The sequence below is a fragment of the Dendropsophus ebraccatus genome, chromosome 15 (genome assembly GCF_027789765.1).
Source record: "Dendropsophus ebraccatus isolate aDenEbr1 chromosome 15, aDenEbr1.pat, whole genome shotgun sequence".
Taxonomy (NCBI): domain Eukaryota; kingdom Metazoa; phylum Chordata; class Amphibia; order Anura; family Hylidae; genus Dendropsophus; species Dendropsophus ebraccatus.
The window spans coordinates 40,529,434-40,544,264 of record NC_091468.1 but is presented as its reverse complement, the minus strand read 5'-3'; the positions used below and the strand labels follow the sequence as shown (position 1 = coordinate 40,544,264).

At 41.9% G+C, this 14,831-nt stretch overlaps 1 protein-coding gene across 2 annotated transcripts in view; it reads right to left on the bottom strand.

Moving 5' to 3' along the window:
* Positions 1–14,831, bottom strand: part of CFAP61 (cilia and flagella associated protein 61) — a 210,914-nt gene that overhangs the window by 127,598 nt on the left and 68,485 nt on the right. For both annotated transcript variants that reach the window (XM_069954188.1, XM_069954187.1), the window contains exon 18: positions 11,770–11,897. In XM_069954188.1, the coding sequence (XP_069810289.1) occupies positions 11,770–11,897 (128 nt within the window). The remainder of the gene's footprint in view (positions 1–11,769; positions 11,898–14,831) is intronic.

Genomic DNA, 14,831 nt, shown 5'->3' with positions numbered 1-14,831 from the left:
GGTGATAGGGTGCGGAAAATAGAAGAAAAAAAAATTGGAAAAAAAAAAAAAACTTTTTCTATATTCTGAATATCCCTGTAGCTGCTGATAAGTGTATTACACATATCAGCCGCTAGGGGGCAGCAGAGCGCAAAATCCGGAAAATGACGAGGCTGGAGCCGAAAATAGCCGAAAGAAGACGACGGGGAACGTCGGAAAGACCCGAAGACCGAACGGAATGACGGAGGACGCCGCGAACCCGGAAGACGCCGATCAGGAGCCCGGGACAGGTGAGTAATGTACAAATACCTGCTCTGGACCCCTCCGCTACCTAGCTGAGGGGTCCAGGGCAGGTATTTATTATTTATTATATCGTAAGCACGGGGGGTGTTAACCACCCCCCGTGCCGAGAAGCTATGATGGCCTGCTGTGTGTGAACATGCAGCGATCGGGGAAACATCGGGCGTAAATTTACGCCCTGATGCGCTAAGTACCAGGGCGCGAGGGCGTAAGTTTACGCCCGATGTCGTTAAGGGGTTAAAAGTCTAACACCTATAACTAGAGATGAGCGAACTGGGTTTGGGTTCGAGTCCATCCGAACCCGAACAATCGGCATTTGATTAGGGGTGGCTGCTGAACTTGGATAAAGCTCTAAGGTTGTCTGGTAAACATGGATACAGCCATTGACTATATCCATGATTTCCACATAGCCTTAGGGCTTTATCCAACTTCAGCAGCCACCGCTAATCATATGCCGAAAGTTCGGGTTCGGATGGACTCAAGCATGCTCGAGGTTCGCTCATCTCTACTTATAACACTACATTATTACAACAATGTGGACACCAAATATATAAACACGACTTAGGGTCATGTGACCTGGTGGGATTTGTCAACGATCTCTACAACTACTGGGACCCTAACCAAACCACATCTGTGGCCATGTCAGCTACTATTCAGTACAGTGCAACTCCCAACTTGGTACTGTGCAGAACACAGGAAGATTTTGGTAAAATATTGCTGTCAGGCTAGGGCCCAGAGACACAGGAGGCTGGTTGCACGGTCCGGCAGTGCTGGGAGCCGAGCGTGGCAGTCGACTCCTGACAATCCTGACAAACTCAAACTCCTGACAAACTAAAAACTAAGAAACAGCTGCCCTCTAATAGTGATGTTCTCCATCAATTCTGACGACTGGTGTGAATGCACGACTATTTTTATATAGAAATTTAGGTAACAGGTCAAAAGGAGCTCAATCATGGCCTTTAAATTGCACAACAAAACTGATGTCAACAGCACTTACATTATAGCTTACATGTATGTCCAAACATTGGAACTATGTTATTTCACAATGGCGGCCATTAAAAACGATCATGATCATTATTCACCGCCATCATAACAGAGTAAAGGCTGTATTACACAAAGCGATAATCGGCTGAATCAGGACGAATATTGTTCTGCGTAATAAAAATAATGATCAGGCAATGAAACAACCATCAGCTGATTGTTTCTTTAGGTCCACACCTACAATCATCAGCCGTCATCCGCGCATGGCTATTACAGGTAGCAAAGTGCGGTCGACGGTTGATGATTGTAGTAGAAAATAATAAAGTATTAACTTACCTTACCACGTAGCCTGGTGTCCTTAGTGTTGCTCAGTGAATGAGCGCCCATCTAGCAGATCTGCACTCGTTTACAGTTTATGATCAGGCCATCTAATAGGACCTTAAAGGGGTAGTGCGCTGTAAAATATTTTTTCACTAAATAACACACATTACAAAGTTATACAACACTGTAATATGTGTTAAGTGAATGGCCCCCTTCCCCGTGTTTCAGCCCCCCCCCCCCCCCCGACAGTGGACCTGAAAGTGTGATAAAGTAAACTCACAGAATCACTGTCGAACCCGGCCGCCATCTTCAGGAGGCCTGCCTGACGATCACGTCATCTTCAGGAAGCCGGCCTGACTGCTTCAGCCCTCCCTTATGCCGGCCCCCCTCCAGCACGTCATTAGCTGCTCAGCAGTGGTTGGCTGAGCATAACAGAAGATGTCTGGGGCTTCTGTTATGCTCAGGCAATCACGGTTGCGCAGCTGATAATGTGCTGGAGGGGGGCCGCCATGAGGGAGGGCTGAAGCAAACAGGCCGGCCTCCTAAAGATGACGTGATTGTCCCAAGATGGCGGCCGGGGTCAACAGTGAATCCGTGAGTATACTGTATCACACTTTCGGGTCCACGGTCGGGAGGGGGGACATGGGGAAGGGGACCATTCACTTAAATAACACACATTACAATGTTGTATAACTTTGTAATGTGTGTTATTTAGCGAAAAAATGTTTTACACCGCACTACCCCTTTAATGGCTGTTATTTCACCTAAAAAGAGGTTGTGGGAACATAGCCTATAATTGACACAAACATTGCAGGTTTCGTAGACCTTAGCAATGTCCTATCATTGTCGTTCCCTTCATTTATTTTCACTATGAAACAGAAAATCTTTATTAATGAATTAAAAATATAGATGTCTGGTTTAAAATATACTTTATCATTATATGTGTAATGCTCCTTTAAGTGCTTCAATTTACTAAAGATTTTTCTCCCTAAGTGATTTAAAGAAGAACCAAATTGGTAGCTGAATATCTATTAGTTACACTTCTTCTGGAGGTTAGTTAGAGGTTGTACAACGTATCATAGGATGATGGAATCAATAGTATTTATTGGTGTCCTGGCAGCTGTAATTGCAGTGACACAGTGACATACAAGTACAGGGGAAAAGACGAGATCTCTAGGGAACAGATAGGGAAGACTGAATCGGTGCTCAGTTCAGCGGTGGGAAAATCAAAGGTATGTTCTCTATAATTTATACAGACACGTCCACTGCCCGTGAGTTTACTGGGGAAAAATGCTCAGGATCGATTTACAGGACAATAGTATTGTTTAAGCTAACAGCCGACAACATCAGATGGACTTTTCTGTAAGAATGATCAATCAATCTTGTCAATGATAAGTGATATTTTTATTGTTCTAAAATGTATTGTTTTGTTTTTACAAAGAACAGTTTTTGTTATGCCAAAATAATGGCAATTTAAAGGGGTTGTCCCAATATAAATACTAATAACACTTCGTTGGGACACAACTCATTTTGCTACTTGTCACCTGCCTCAAATCTTCCCTTTGCTATTGTCAGTGTGACAGCTGTATATCTTGACTTGCACAGTAGAGAGTCGTGTTACCGTCAATAGGTAGCTCCGGAAAGCAAACTCTCTTCCTTCCGCAGGAAAGCATGGCCTATAAGACTCCATATGCCAGTTTGGTGATATCCTCAAAGACAAACAATACTAGTACCCCTTTGTCCTGACGAGGGGTAAGAACCCTGAAACAACTGTCTATAGACAGTAACTCTTCCTTTTCCACATAGAGTTATGTGATTACATATTGGTTCTCTCATTAGAACTTACGTTTCAGAAACCGAAGGGAAACTCTGTGTTAGCATGGCCATCAGTTTTACTACAAGTTTCTGAGATGCTAGGTTAAAGAGTATCTGTCATCAAAAACAACTTTTGACATGTCATCAGACAAGTCAAAAGTTTGTGATCACAGTGAGTCTTGCTGTTTAGATGCGCTGTAATCAGGAGGTATAGCCAGGTATAGAGTCATGCAGTCATGCCATCCACTCCTCGGCTGTATCTCCATAATGGCTTGAGACTACATGGTCAGAATCACTTGCCATCTGGGGAATGGATCACCTGATGCCGCACTCTCTCCCTGGCTATATCTTCTGATCACATATGTTCCAAGCAGTAAGATCTGCTGTGATCAATAACACATCCTTAATATAATCCTCATAATAAGCTTCGAGGTCAGTCACTAAGCCATCAATCAGCCATTAATTTCTAAATTAATTTTGAAAACTTTGTTGTTTTCTTTATATTTATTTTAAGGGGAGTTCTAGTCAAAATGTAATATATTTAAAAATCAGTAAAGTTATAATTTATAAATGTAAATATAGAAAATACAGTTGCTGTACCTTTAAAGACTACCTGTTATAAAAAAAAAACTTTTGGCACATCATCAGACATGATCACAGCAGGTCTCACTGTTAAAGCGAATGTTCCACTGGTCCATAACTTTTCTAATATCTACATGGCTAGAGCTGCGCTGGCGCAGGGATGCCAGTGCCACAGCCCTTTTTTTTAAACTCGTCCCCGTTCCCATCTCAGAATTGATTTCAATGGAGCTGGGTCAATGAGGGGAGGGGGTGGGTCGGCCTGCTTCCAGTGCATCACCCCCGTCCGCAGACACCGGGCTGTGGTTAAAAAAAAGGACCGCGGCACGGGCATCCCTGTAAATATCAAAAAGGGATGTACCAGTGGTACATTCGCTTTAACAACCACTGTGATCAGAAGATAGAGCCAGGGAGAGAGCGCAGCACTGGGTGATCCACAGTAGATGGCACGGCTGCAGCGCTCACTCCCTGGCTGTACACAGCGGGCCTTAACAGTAAGTACCACTGTGATAAAAAAAAAACAACTTTTGACTTGTCTGAAGACAAGTCAAAAGTTATTTTTGATGACAGGTACTTAAAGGTACAGCAACTAAATTTTTCTATTTTTACATTTAAAAAGATTTTTGAACATATTAAATTTTGACTAGAACTCCCCTTAAAATAAATAAGAGAAAAAAAAAGAAAGTTTTCATAATTAATTTCTGGAAATTTCTTGGTGGCTTAGTGACTGACCTCGAAGCATATTATAAGGGCACAGTAAAAGCACACAAACATGGCAAAGACAATGATCAAATGAGCAAAGGAGACTGATATTTAAATGCGCCTTTCAAAGGGACATGGTCTCATTTCAACGATATCAGCACATTGCAGTGCAAATAATCCCCTGCGCATATGAATGGTAAATCAGATTCCATAATCCATAGACAGACACGTCACTTTATTTCATTTCTGTTCTGGGTTTATGTAATTTCCCTTATCTCTGTAGTATTTACATTACATTTCTCCATTTCTTTGAAACTTACTTCCAGTACCGGACGGATTAAAAAGATATTTTCAATCATGGATTACAAAGGATATTTACCCTTATCAAGAAGCAATTACATTACTTCCACCTGTATACAAAGGGAAGGATTAAAACCCACTGCTAAAGTGAGGCACAGACAAGATACTGCAGAGTCAAAAGGATTTGAGCGGTTGTTAAGAACATCACTCCAATTAGCTGAGGTCATTTCAGAATTGAGGCATAAGAAATGTCACATCCAGAATGGCTTTCAGATATGGCTTATGATACAATACAACACTGGTGGTATGCAGCAATGCACAGGAAGCTGTTTGGGGGGCTGAATAGTAGTTAAAATGATATTATATAATAAAAACATTTATTATATATATATATATATATATATATATATATATATATATAGAACATAAAGAAAACACTACAAAAAAAACTAGAAATTGAAATTAATGTAAAAGTCCATATTTGTGCTTATATAGTTAGTGCTGCAGAAGTTTATTTTCCCAGCTTGTAAGGGGTCCTACACATTGAAGAAAACAGAGAGGGGTCACTATATTCAGTGCATGTATGGGTAAAGGGTGAACCATATATAGGAACAAAGTAAATAATTTTAATACATCCATACGGATATGTAAAAGGCATTCTTTAGTTATATGATAAACGCTACTGAATTATGTAACATGTCAATGTGAAAAAAAACCCCAGAAGATACTAAACTTAAGGCTAAGTTCACACCCTGTATAATTTCATTAAACAACGGCCATAGTTGCAGTTTTGCAACCACGGCCGTTATTTAATGAAATTACTGATAACATTAAAGTCTATGGAATCCCGGACAGAGTGTATACAATCTGGCCGGGATTCCAAGCTGCTGCACAAAAAACTGACACGTCAGTTTTGTGTGGCCGCTATTCATTGAATAGCGACCGCACAAGACTGACAGAGCACACAATGTAAAGTCCGGTTCCAGAGGCATTTTACATTGTCTGCTCTGGTGATTTGAAATGCGGGCACACCAGAACGTGCCCACATTCCAAATCTAAAGAAATGAGGTTCATCCGTCCGATACTGCAATACCGGCCAGGATGAATGTCACTGACATGTAGTGTTTTACATAGTGTGAACCCGTCCTAAAGGGGTTCGCAAACATCAGGTAAAAAAATAAACATGCTAAAAAACATATACCGTAGTATTGCTTATCTTTCTGGCTCAGTTCTGAAACCACCATGAATCCATTTGTTTTGGGGCTGCTTCCTGGTTGAGTACTTGCTTAATATTATGATTCCCACAATGCATTGGTTTTCCTCAGTTCTGCATCAGACTCCTGAAGCCCTGCTTATGCCCCTTCTACAGCACTCTGGCCAGTTCCCCGCCCAGAACTGCTGCAGAACAGCAGATTATCACACAATCAACAAGGCTGCAGCACCTGTTGCATTTATTAATTGTCTGCTCTTTCTGAGGCATCATTCTTCCTAAATGTTCAAATAACGTCCACCCCATATCGCTTAATGACCCTACTACATGTCATAGGTCCTAAAAGGGGTTAAAAAACATGGGCCATTTGTCCTCTGGAGCTTGTATGTCACACAATACACTGCTGACTTATAAGCTTTGTCAAATAGACTGTAGACTGACCTAATAAGAAGTCTGATAGAATGAGATGGCATATTGCAACTTGCACTGTATTGTAAGACATGCAAGCTACAGAAGACAAATAGTGCAGAATTTTTCATTGTACATACGGATATGTCCAATCTTCCATTTTCTTCATTCCAGTTTCTCATGAAATAAGTTCAACACAATGTCACAACATGCGATGAGAACACTTCAAACGCTTCACATAGATCATAGACACATAGACCTACACAGTGTTTACACTTATTACACCAAAACAAAGATCCACAAGGGATCAAAAAAGTGCAGGACAATCACAAATAAATATAATTGTATTCTTTATTTAGGTAATTTTAATTTAAAATACATACAAAAATGAATAAAAAAAGATGAAAAGAGGTTGATGGAATGAAACAGAACCAAATACATAAATTGGTGAGGGGACATAGAAAAATGTTTTTATGAGATCATATATTGCACATGCATGAAAGTTAATAAAGACTAAAATAACTGTGGCAATACAGGCACCTTCCACTGGGTAATGAGTAATGTAAGCAGTAGTGATTAGCAGCGAAAGATAAAGTATACAAGGTAAAAAACCTATTTAGGGTATAAACCCACACACCGTATATGCAGCGTATTTGCTGCTGCGATACGCAGCAAACTCGCAGCAAACTCGCAGCAAACTCGCAGCAGATTAGATCTAAATAACTGAACACAGCATCAAATCTGTACCAACAAATCCTCTGCGTTTTTGTTGCATATCTGCTGCATATACGGTGTGTGGGTTTATACCCTTAAAGCTGCAGTTGCTGAATGAGCAACACACTCAGGTGAAATCACCAAAAAATATATATATAAATACAAACTAGAAGGATGCGTGTATTGTTATCCCTTGACAAAGCGAGCCACGCGAAACGTGCGTAGGGTGAGTAGGTGTGTGGGACTTGTTGCAATACACGCATCCTCCTAGTTTGTATTTGTATATATATTTTTTGGTGATTTCACCTGAGTGTGTTGCTCATTCAGCAACTCCAGCTTTAAATAGGTTTTTTACCTTGTATACTTTATCTTTCGCTGCTAATCACTACTGCTTACATTACTCATTACCCAGTGGAGGGTGCCTGTATTGCCACAGTTATTTTAGTCTTTATTATCTTCCATGAATGTGCAATATATGATCTCATAAAAACATTTTTCTATGTCCCCTCACCAATTTATGTATTTGGTTCTGTTTCATTCCATCAACCTCTTTTCATCTTTTTTCATTCATTTTTGTATGTATTTTAAATTAAAATTACCTAAATAAAGAATACAATTATATTTATTTGTGATTGTCCTGCACTTTTTTGATCCCTTGTGGATCTTTGTTTTGGTGTAATATATATTTCTATGTGCGTTCAGGACTGAACTATTTGGGCATTCTTTTGTTTGGATAGTGTTTACACTTAGTGATAGAATGTCTGGAGAACATGTTGCTGTAGATGGCAGGTTATAGATCATGCATCACACAATACACTAAGTTTGGAGACACAGCTGTGTAATCTATTAAAAAATATGTACAATGCAACTAAAATGTCTGCATAGGTGTCCCCCACCCACTATACCTTCCATCAAAATATTATTACTCTGCAATATTAAAAAAATATTCCCTTTGGTAAAAAATACTTTTATGTAGTACAAGTTTATAGTATGAAAATTTTTGAATTTTTTTCCAGTCTGACATGGTGCTCTCTGCTGCCACCTCTGTCCATGACAGGAACTGTTAAAAGCAGTAGAAGTTTTCTATGGGGATTTGCTACTGCTCTGGACAGTTTCTGTCATGGACAGAGGTGGCAGCAGAGAGCACTGTGTCTGACTGGGAAGAATACGCCACTTCCTGCAGGACATACAGCAGATAAGTACTGGAAGGACTTGAGATTTTTAAATAGAAGTAATTTACAAACCTATATAACTTTTTGGCACCAATTGATTTGAAAACAACTACTCTCTGCGGAGTACAAAAAAAAACGTAACCAATACAGGAATAGCACAATAAGTTATAGCTGTGAAATCTATGGACATGTCCTTAAAAAAACCACTCATCTGTATGCCTGTAATTATTAATAAAATAAGGGTCACACTCTGTAAGCAATGATCACTTCCAATTTAAGTCCATAATGATCGACCTCCCCGACGCTAAACTGCTGCTAGGTCCATTTATAACAAAGCGCGTGCCATGCCTCATGTGGAATTTGAACTTTGTTGAAAAGCTTTTTCATGTGCTACAGTTAATTAGTTATATTCTCAGGAATATTATAAAAAGATAACCATACTGCCTGCGTATCCATGGCTACAAACAATTTAAAATAATTACAAATAAATACTAGGAAAATGACTTCCTCTTTAAGGGATTAAAGGCAAAATTGCTTCAATCGAAGCGTTTTTCAATAAAAGAAACCTTTGAAATCTACAGCCAAAGTGGCGGCCACATTATATAAACTGATTGTAAATGTTTTCATAGTATTTTATTTCATTATTAATTTATCAGCACATCAATGACATGCATTCAAGTGCAAATTATCAGGAGGTTCGAGATGATATTACAGCATTACTGACAGCTCATGATACCAAGAACAGTATTCATGCCTACCTGTTGTTTCAGGTAACTCTTCAGTACATATCACCTGTATGTTCATGAGGAGTAACACTATTTCTATTTCTATATATCTCGTATGTTCACTAGTTTTCCCTTCAAGAGGCTTTTTCTTGGTCATTTTTAGTTCAGCCCTACTGGGTGGACACTAGCTGCTATGATGTCTCCCATACGCTATTCACACAATGAAAGGGGATCCTGCCCCCCTACATGTGTACAGCACACCCTCAGAAACAGCAGCATAGAGGATGTCATAGAGTACTAGAGCGTGCAATGGAAGAGGAAAAACAAGCTAGGGTGAGATACCGCATTGCATACCTTTGTGTCTCTCCCTGCATCTGTCTCACAAAGTCCTCCTCCCCCCTCCTCTCTTCATAGATAACCATGATGCATCAGTGAGCTCATACATCTCAAGTTCTCTATGTTCTGTTCTGTGCGGTGAACAGTGTTACCGAGGGGGGGACTTTATAGCAGTTGGGCCCCGTCTGCTCAGGCTCCATCTAGGGGACACTGTCCACCGATAAAATGAAGTGATTGTAGGGAAAGAAGACACAGACAAGTTTTACATGCACTGTACACTCACCGGCCACTTTATTAGGTACACCTCTCCAACTGCACGTTACCACTTAATTTCTAATCAGCCAATCACATGGCGGCAACTCAGTGCATTTAGGCATGTAGACATGGTCAAGACAATCTCCTGCAGTTCAAACCGAGCATCAGTATGGGGAAGAAAGGTGATTTAAGTGCCTTTGAACGTGGCATGGTTGTTGGTGCCAGAAGGGCTGGTCTGAGTATTTCAGAAACTGCTGATCTACTGGGATTTTCACGCACAACCATCTCTAGGGTTTACAGAGAATGGTCCGAAAAGAAAAAACATCCAGTGAGCGGCAGTTCTGTGGGCGGAAATGCCTTGTTGATGCCAGAGGTCAGAGGAGAATGGGCAGACTGGTTCGAGCTGATAGAAAGGCAACAGTGACTCAAATAGCCAACCGTTACAACCAAGGTAGGCAGAAGAGCATCTCTGAACGCACAGTACGTCGAACTTTGAGGCAGATGGGCTACAGCAGCAGAAGACCACCCGTTACTAGCATGGTGTACCTAATAAAGTGGCCGGTGAGTGTATATACTGATTGTGAGGCACCTAAGTGTGTGGATGGTGCAGAGGACCACACATGGAGTAAGGGGATGGGGGTGACAATATCACATTAATGGTTCTTCCAATAGAAAGATTAGTTAGGGAGGGGGCAGAAAAGGAGAATATGATAGAAGTAGAGAAAGAGGCTTTTCCCTCTCCTATAATATCATACAACATTTCTTGCAGTACAAACACTATTGACTTAGGCAAAGCATTTTGAAACATTAGTGATCATTTCCATCTGAAATAGTTATCCTCTATCCACATTGCCAGTAATGTTCTGCGGCCCCCACAGTCGGGGTTTTTGAGCGTTCAGATCCTGAGCAATTCCTAGAATGACCAGGGAAATAAGCACTCATCCGCTCGCTTCTCTGCCCTCTCTGTATTTATGTGAGCAAGATGATTCCATTGCATAATGAGACCATCTTGGTTACATGACACAGAGATAGGAGAGAACGCGCTTCTTTACCTCCCCCCCACCCCAAAAAAAAAAAAAAAAATGTATATAGGGTAATGGTTTTAATATGTTATTTTTATAGTTTTTTTTTACATGTTTCAGGTTTAGTGGTAAACGGCTGGTATTGGTACTGGTATTGCACTTGCTTTACAGATAGGGTTGGTAGTTTTGTTTTGTCCCCCGCCTGGAAGGGTCAGCTGCATGAAGAGCTCCCCAGATGGAGCCCATAGGAGATAACAGCGGGCTGTGCCACCGCTCCTAATACATGGAGCAACAGCAAGCAGACCATCGCTATCCTTCTAGTTTTTTTTAACATGTTGAAAGACAACAATTAGCCAACATCGTGCATGTTGGCTGATTGTTGCCTTTTAACTTTAGCTACTACACCAATCGATTATCGGCCGATGATCACTTGGTGCAATGGGGCCATTAGTCCTCCACGTTTGAGTATATCTGCAGACCAAAAATGTACAGCCCGCAAAATGCAAGGGTGGCGCACAGTGTCGCCTGAAATCACAGACATCACGGCAGTAAGAGTCTAGGAGTCAATTTGGGCTGTACAATGGCATGACTTTTAGCAGTCGGGGCTCTGGCCAAATGCATGGATCATGGAATAAAGGCCATGTGCATAGGCCCATAAATTTGATAAACGTAAAGCAAATGTACCTGATGGTATATTCACTTTAAGTCTTGCCCGTGAATAAAATGGTGCCGTATACATGAACCAGGCCGCAGTTCAAAAAAAAGGCTGCGGCACTGGCTTCCCCGCGCCTTATGGTACATTCACCTTAAGAGCCCAGAGCTGAAAGCTGAGCTGTAATTGGTTACTATGGGCAGATTAGACCAGTGTATATTTTACATCCTTTGATAAATCTCCCCCTATATTTTTTACATTACTGCTTGAATAAAAGTGTGTGAAAAGGCAAACTTACCAAAAAACAAGTGTTTCAAGGAAAGATATTCCAACATCTGATGCACCCACCACCACAATACGGGCATTGATGGTTACTTTTGGTTCCAAGGTAAGTTTACGATTGATGTGGTACAATGAATAAGGCGGCTGCAAGAAAGAAAAAATAATAATTTACTAAATAAATAGTAAAGGCGCTAGGAAGTCCAAGAGTTATTTGATCTTTGTCTGTTAGGTTTCTCTTTTTTGCTGTTTTTACACATGTTATACACAATATAAGAATAGATATGATAGTGACCTGCTCCTGCTGGTGTACAGAGCAGCTGGTTTACCTCTGTTTGTGTTCTGCGCCACGCTTTCTTCTACAGTCATAAGCTCTGTTATTTAAAGGGCAGCGTCTGCGCCCACATCCTGTCCCAGTACCTTCCAGGACCGCCTGTATCAGACCTGAGCAGTGTGCTAGTATTTACAGTGAAAGTGGTCTTGCTAAACAGTCTGATACCCAGTGTATGGTTTCTGTCTGCCTAGGCCACTCAATCTCTGCCTGATCCCTTGAACCATATTGCATTGTGTATGACCAGGACTGTTTAGTGTGAACGTGTGCTGTCCACCCAGACCTGTCTGTCTGTTCCTCACTAAACCATTCTGTTTGACCCCCTCAGTGCCGCACACCATTGTCTCTTGGTCTGTTTGGCCAGCAACCAACCACAATGGGACCACTCTTAGAGACCTGGCAACCTCTAGCAGCGAGGACTAGCTCCGAATAGGAAAGGGTTAAAGGATTCAAACTTAGTGGATAATTAGAAAATGCACTTGAGAGTGACCCAAAGTCCTGTTTAAGGGGAAGAGCAAGTCTTCAACTGCTGCATCAACTTCGTCAGCCACCACTATTCAAATGCCGAGCAATCTGACTGGCGTATGCTTGATTTCTTTCAATCACAAAGGGCGGGTACGATGTAAACAAATGGGAAAAGGTATTGCAGAATGTGGCACTACAGGGTCCCAGATAAGAGTACCTGACCCTTCCCGGCAGGGGACAAAACAAAGCTACCAACGCTAGCTATAAAGGAGATGCAATTTAACCAGGTGGAAGTTGTAACCGCAGGTGCGGTGGCACATAGGTGGCAGGTAGAACCACAACAGGACACATGGCTCCAACAAGGAAGCCTAGTGCAAGCCTCCTTTTATATACACAAGGCTGTAGCCAGCAGCCAATTAAGGGCACACTAGCCCCCTAAATTTCACAGAGCCGGCGCTTGCATGGGTGAGCGGGCAAGCAAGCAAGAGCTCGGAGAGGTAAGGTGCCCTGCATGACCGAAGGGGACACAGCGCCGGGCTTGAGCATGTGGGCTCTGGCTTCAGGGACAGTGGAGGAGCCCAGAGAGTGGGTGTGGTGGTGGCCCGGAGCGCGGGGCGCTGACGCAGTCGTGACAACTATTTGCTTCTAAATCTTCTAAAAAAAATATAAAAACAACATATTAAAGCGACTCTGTCCTGAGGCCCGTTCGGCAGGTGATGCAGTTATTTCCTAAAAAACAACTTTTAAACTTGAAGCCCTGTGTCAAATTGACGGTATACAACTTTGTAATGTATGTTATGTCTGTGAATGGCCCCCTTCCCCGTTTCCCACCACCCCCACCCGTGTACCCGGAAGTGTGGTGCGCTATACATACCTGTCACGTGCCGACTCGTCTCCGATCTTCAGTCAGCGATGTCGTCTTTGGACGGCCGGGCCGAATCCCTCCGACCGTCCCGAGTGCCGGCTGCCCTCTTCCACGTCATCGGCTGCTCAGCCGCGATTGGCTGAGCCAAACTGTGCTCAGCCAATCGCGGCTGAGCATCTGATGACGCTGAAGAGGGCGGCCGGCACTCAGGACGGTCGGAGGGATTCGGCCCGGCCGTCTGAAGACGGCATCGCTGACTGAAGATCAGAGACGAGTCGGCACGTGACAGGTAATGTATAGCGCACCACACTTCCGGGTACACGGGTGGGACACGGGGAAGGGGGCCATTCACAGACATAACATACACTACAAAGTTGTATAACTTAGTAATGTGTGTTATTCTGTGAATAATTCTTTACCGCCGCACTACCCCTTTAAGAGGGTGGGGAGAAGGGACGGAGAGGCAGTGCAAGGTTGGGGCATAGACACTCTAGGCCACGACAATTTGACACAGGGCTGTAAGTTTAAAAGTTGTTTTTTTAAGGCAATAACTGCATCACCTGCCGAGCGGACCCCAGGACAGATCTTGGATTAAAAGCGGCTATAAGAAGATACAAGCGGTTTTGGGGGGTCAGATTGTGGGTACAGAGTCACTTTAAAAGCATTTACCTATATACACTTCTGACCAAAAAGTGCTAATGAATTTGAAATCAAATTTTAGTTTGAAATATCAAATTAAAAAACTGTTATTATCTTCTTTACTGCTTTTATATAATATAAACATATAAATCCTGTTAATCCAAGCTTTGCCCAGAAAAATTCTGACATCCAGTGGCCACAGACGGTACCTTTAAACTAGGCTACATGGATAGCAGAATGTGAGGTTACTATATGCTTGTTACTTGTGTGAGGTCATTTATGATGAAATAATAATAATAATAATAATAATAATAGTAATAATAAATCACAATGGGCTTTCTAATTTCAAGTCACTATGGGCATTTATCCCAACCGCAAAGATTAGGAGTGCTTTAAACACAGCGATTGTACGGCAGAGTGTAGAACGCTGCTATAGATTTTAATCAAGGGATAGACCCATAGCACCCAAATAGGTATATAAATCTCAATAGTGTATGTAGATCTAGCGCCTCTACCGCAAACTCTGGTATAGTCAGTAAAACTGTTGTAGTATAAAATGACTTACTATTCTCCACAGATTAGAGTTCACTTGTATTCATTCGATTGGACGTAGTAGTCGTGAGAGCTGGGAGCGCTACTACATCCCATTGAATGAATACAAGTGAAAAATCAATGTATGTTCTCATGAAACATCTAATAGGATTGCAAACAGGGCCGGAACAATTTATTGATAACCTAGGGGACGGACAAGTCCTGAGCTCTGGGTATCAATCACTGGGGT